Below are 6,000 nucleotides of genomic sequence, written 5' to 3'. Positions count from 1 at the left end.
CACATGCCTGGAAGTTTCAAGTATGCCTAGTAAGATCTTGATTAGCTGGTTCACTCCAACTTGCCTCACCACACCTGCCTATAATAAGACCTTGATTAGATGGTTCAGGAGTGTTTGATTGGGGTTGGAGCTGAACTCTGCAGGACAGTGGCCCTCCAGGAACAGGACTGGATACCCCTGATCAAACCCATCAGGATCTCACTCTTGTAGGTGGAAAGAAAAGGAAACATGCTCATCAAACCAATTCATGGGGTCTTTAGATCATTCTTCAATGGGTCTTCTAATCCATGAGATCATTCTTCAATTGATAAAACCCATCAGGCTCTCACACTCAAATGCAGGGGTGTCCAAACTTGGTCCTGGAGGGCCACTGTCCTGCAGAGTTTTGCACCAGCTTGCCTCAACACACCTGCCTGGAAGTTTCTAGTATGCTTAACAAGACCTTGATTAGCTGGTTCAGATGTGTTCAATTGGGGTTGGAGCCGAACATCTGCAGGACACCCAACAAATCTTAATCCTTGTGAATCCTGCAAATATTCCCCATTTCCACCTCAGAGTACAAAATTGAAAAAGATAAGAAACAAAGTCGCAATTATGAGAAATGAAGCGATTGTGAGATATAAAGTCATAATTACATGAAACAATGTTGTGAAATATAAAGGCGCATTTACTAGAAACAAAGCTGCAATTGTGAGATACAGTCACAATTACAAAAAACAGTATGAACAATATGAAGTTACAATACTAAAAAAAACGGCAATTGTGCGATATAAACTCGCAATTCCTAAAAACAGTTGCAATTTTGAAATATAAAGTCACAATTATGAGAAATAATAGCTGGGTTTACATGGACCCTAATAATCCGATTGTAATCAGACTAGTAGCACAATCGGAATTAAAAAAAGTCAAATGTAACCACATCAATCGGAATGAATTGGCCAGATCTGATTAAAATTTCATTCGGATTGCAATGGGTGGTTTGTTCATTTTTTAATCCAATCAAGAGGACATGTAAACACTTGATTGGATTGAAAACCGAAACTGGAAAGTACTGCGCATGTGCAATGACGTAGAAATAGCGTGATGACGTGTGACGCGCAGCTGTGCTTCCCGTTAAATAAAGTGTCATAAATAAGTGTCCTGTTATTCTGAAATTCTCTTTCTACTCATCGTCTGTGAAATGTAGCAGGACATGGAGCAAGATGACTGGTTTTGGGCATGGGAAAGGGCGCTTTTATTGCCTGATAAAGACAAGCAGCACGACTCAACGGTTCCTGTGCTCTTCGTCGCCTAATAGAGTGCCTCAGGGATGACGCATTTTTGTAGGCATAATCCGGAAGCGAGTTAGCATTTTAGGACTTCCGGTTCCAACGCCGTCAAGTCTATGGGTTTTTTGAATGGGTTTTTGCTAAATCACCTGAAATAAGGTCTGTGGTTAACAAAGCCTCTAAATACTTTTACGTTTTGATCTATGACATAAAACACACCAGTTATAAGCCACTTGGGATTTTTTTTACTTTTACTGTGTCTTAAAATCAGCGGTTGCTAACAAATTGCTAAAAGGGACTACTTCCTTTGGCGGGGACCTTAGACGTCATCATTATCATACGTCATCATAAGTATTCATAACAGCACAGATCATAATCAGCAGCATGTTTTTAAATAAAGTTGTTTTCTAAATAAAGTTTGAGGACGCTTGGTGGTGACGACGTTGATCCGCGACCATGGTGTGCTGTAGTTCGTTTATATCCTACTGTTAGCCTTTTATATCTGACCACTTTATTTAGGCTTCAAAATCTATAAATGTTGTGTTAACTTGTAAAGATTATCTTGATAGACAAAACGTGTAAGTGTCATAACCCTTTGTTAAACACAGAGCTTATTTTCTGCGATTTTCCAAAAGTCTATGGGAAAAATGCATAGGCTTTCAACATAGGAAACCTAGGGTTGGCCTACAAAAACGCGTCATCCCTGGGGCACTCTATAAGGATCCGAAATAGATAAATATTAATTCTGCTTTTTAAATCAAAGAAAATGAGGATGGTTAGTATGCAACAACAGCGGGAAACTCTGTATATTTTTGCTGTGAGCGCACGTCAAAAGATTAAAACCGATCAGAAGCTTGTGACATATAAACGTGCACATCAACCTGATCACTTTATTTGGCGTTCATGTAAACAGTACATTCGGATTCATCAATTGGAATAAATTCTTTCAGATTGAAGCAAGTAGTGTCCATGTAAACGTAGCTAATGTTGTGAAATAAAAGTCGCAATTACCAGAAACTAAGTAAAATTACGATTTAATGTAAAAACAGTAAGAGATGAAATTGCAATTACAAAAAACAATGATATAAGTGAGAGATATGTCAAAATTCGGAGAAATAATGTTGAAATAGTGAGATAATTCTGAAAAAAAGTGGCAATTGTGCGAAACAAAGTAACAATTGTGAGATATAAGGCCCCGTCCACACGGAGACGCTTTCTGTGTATGCGCACAAATTTTGTATCGGATAGGCTTTTCGTTCACACGGCATTTTTTCGCTATTTTTGTGTCATCACCACACGTGTCGACCCTAGTCAGTCACCACTAACAGCACAAAACAACAACAATAATAGCGTACTACATGCTTATTTTTGTGCTGCAGAAGCTACCGCGCCTAAAGCTTTATTAAAATAAAGCTTTATTTCAAAACTTTACTAAAGTTTGTATACAGCGCGCAAGGTTTATGCGCATGCTTCTTCGTTTTTAGTGTATCTCTATTGCAGAATTACAGCGCCACATACTGATCTTGCATGTATACTACATCGTTTTGAGTCGTTTCAGTGGTTTCGTGTGAACGCAGATATGGAAAGGAAAAAAAAAAAAGATTGGATAGGGTAAGCTCTGGCTTCGTGTGGACGTAACCTAAAGTTGCACCTTTGAGATATCTGGCAAACTATCTTTTTTGTTTGTTTGCTTGTTTTTTACTCTGAGGCAGAAATTGGTTTCCTTAAGATCTCTCTGATAAATAGATCATATTTAAATAATATTTAGTTTGTGGGGTCTTTAAGAACATTCATCAATGAGTTTAACCCAGAGTTGTCCTATCCAGCTCCCAGAGGGCCACAGTCCTGCAGAGTTCAGCTCCAACCCCAATTAAACACACCTGAACCAGCTAATCAAGGCCTTACTAGACATACTAGAAACTTCCAAACAGGTATGTTGATATAAGCTGGAGCTAAACTCTGCAGGAGCAGGTTTGGACATCCCTGAATTAACCCATGGGGATCTCTCTTTCTACAGGTAGAATCTAACAAGATGGGATGCTTAAACTATCATGGACTATCACCACTAGAATGAAAATAACTCTTCAGGGTCTTGCTCTATCACCTTATTCTACTCTTTCAGTTCCTAACAGAACACAGCCAGTCTAGACTACGAGACTGTTCCCAGTGAAAACAACAGGTCAGACAAATGGGTAGATCTTTGCATCAACCTCAGTCATCAGAGGCACCAGCAAGGTCTTAAGGACACAAAATAGAAAAACGCCAAGGGTGAACTACACTGGAAGGATTTTACTATCCAAAATAGAAATACTAGATACTTTTATGGACTGAGCGGTTCTCATATCTATAGCAGCGATAAATATACAGCATTTTCATGAAATAATTTTTTTCGGAAATGTACCTCCACCGGCAGAGAAAAAGGCTCAATATCATTTATCTTAAAGGAGAAAAATGAGGGGAAAAGTGAAAAGGAAATAACATAGCGGTTGACATGCGTAACGCTCTGACATGTACTCGGAGCCATAACATCCTCGAATCTCACTCGTCTGACCTCACCCATCACTCATGTTTTCCACCCGCAAGAGGAAGTAAAAGAGTTCATTATTCTAAGAGCGCAAACAGCCGAGACTCCAAAGCAGCCTGGCATCAGCACAATACTGTTAGCATGAAATGTCATTTATTTCATGTTCATTTAAGCACAAAGATGGGGGACGTGCAGGCTACAGTTACCTCCACCCTTCACTAGCATAAACAGCCCGGTATTTACAACAGCTCAGACAGGAAGCACATCACACCTACTGACCCACGGCTTACAGCGGCACGTAACGGTACATGCGGCAACAATAAGTGAGCAAATGTCCCCTCAGAGTCTCTAGGAAATGGAAACTTTGTGAAAACACTGTCAGTGATTTTCTGCCAGACATACGAAATCAAAAGTGATTGTATTCACTGCAGAAAATATAATGACTCAGACATTTGGAGATGAGAACGGAAAACATGATTGATACTCGCCGGTGGACGGGCTCGCTGAAAGCAGATAAAAGCAAACAATCGTGTGAGGACTCTCATCTTTATGATTATGTAGGTGTGAAAACAGTACCAGAGGGGAAATGTTCTCTTTTGGGCACTCAGCACATACAATGTAATTCCATTTCCCACCACTAGAGGCAGTGACTGGATAGTCTGCAAAAACATGAGCAGGGTTGATCATGGTACTGATGATGGGTGCCGTGAAGAGATGAGGGGTGCTTTTTCTTCTTCTTGCAAACACCTTCTGCATATTGTCGTCATTATCTTCCTCCTTCCTCCGTTTTATCCCTCTCTGTTTCCCCGTTCGCATCTGTACCTCCTCCGGGTATAGAAGAAGTGGATTTACTGTAAGGTGGTAAAAGGAATAAATCAACAAAATATATGTTCTTGTACTTTGAGTAATAGTAAAATATAAACTGTGTCATTCATGAGTTTTGATCAGTCACACAAACTTTCAGATGCTGTTTAGTTTCAGCATCTGAGCCGAAAAAAAAGGTAAATGTTGATGAAAGACAACGGTTTTAACTGGAGTATTATTATTTTTGCTGTATATTTCAGAATACTTAAAGGGACAGTTCACCCAAAAATTACATTTCTGTCATCATTTACTCACCTTCATGTCATTCCAAACCTGCATTTATTTATTTATTCTTTGGAACAGAAAAGATTTTTGAAAAATGTTGGTAACCAAACAATTCCTTTGACTTTCATTGTATAGACATTTCGCAAAATATCTTCTTTTATGTTCCACAGAAGAGTCATACATGTTTGGAACGACACGAGGGTGAGTAAACGATGAGAGAATATTTGGGTGAACTGTGAACTATGTGTATCTATGTTGCTGACCTCATAAATATGCATATATGAATGTAAATCCATGGTTTACAGCGGTGTAATTTTAGCATCATGAAGTTGCTATTACAGTTTTTATTAATAGCTTGAATTTGTTTTTGACACAAATTTCACAATTTGATTTCGATTCACAAGCATGCAATTCAATTCTATTCAAATTCTATTTGGCCAATCAGGTATCGGGCTACTTACATTTAAATTACACATAAGGACATTTTTTTTAATAATAATAACATTATGACAATAAATTTTTACAATTTTTTACAAATTTTTACAAATTTCAGTAAGTTGTACTGTATCTTTCAACATACCTTCTGATGTTCATTCATTTTTATTTCATGCTGTAACTAGCAATAAAGCAGAAGAGATGACACTTAATGCTGCCGCTTGGCTTGAACTGAAGGCGCTATATGATGTCTTGCCACATTAAAGAGCACTAAAACGATATTTATTGTTTGAATTTCGTAATAAGATTGACAGAATGCGATTTAGTAGATGGGTGGCACGCTATGACAGGGAGACTTTTGCCTCTGACCTTTGAGGAGTGAGCAGCCTGTTCTCTCTCCTCTGCCTATTTTTCTTTCTTTATCTCTATTTGAGGTTTTGCAAACTTTCTCTACCTGTTTTAACTTAAAACGTTTCTTTTAATGTCAACTTTACCTTGGAATCTATTATTTCACATACTTTTTATTTGTGTTATTTTTGTGGATTTTCTTCACCTTCTGGACTCTTTCATTTTTACATCAGTCAAAGTGCATATATCAGGCCCCACCCATGTTTCAGTAGGTTGCTATAGGACTTGGCTAGCCTCCACATGTGCTGTTTGAGGCGATTTGGGATCGAAGAACTC

The 6,000-nt window shown here is 38.4% G+C and overlaps 1 protein-coding gene across 1 annotated transcript in view; it reads right to left on the bottom strand.

Moving 5' to 3' along the window:
- Positions 1–203: 203 nt before the first annotated feature.
- The window catches only part of iffo1b (intermediate filament family orphan 1b), a 28,598-nt gene continuing 22,801 nt past the window's right edge, over positions 204–6,000 (bottom strand). The window contains exon 9 of the mRNA XM_067401747.1: positions 204–4,643. Coding sequence (XP_067257848.1) covers positions 4,559–4,643 — 85 coding nt within the window. The 3' untranslated portion in view covers positions 204–4,558. The remainder of the gene's footprint in view (positions 4,644–6,000) is intronic.

The sequence above is a fragment of the Chanodichthys erythropterus genome, chromosome 2, assembly GCF_024489055.1.
Source record: "Chanodichthys erythropterus isolate Z2021 chromosome 2, ASM2448905v1, whole genome shotgun sequence".
Taxonomy (NCBI): Eukaryota; Metazoa; Chordata; class Actinopteri; order Cypriniformes; family Xenocyprididae; genus Chanodichthys; species Chanodichthys erythropterus.
Note: the sequence above shows the minus strand (reverse complement) of the source record. Positions and strands in the feature narration are given on the sequence as shown.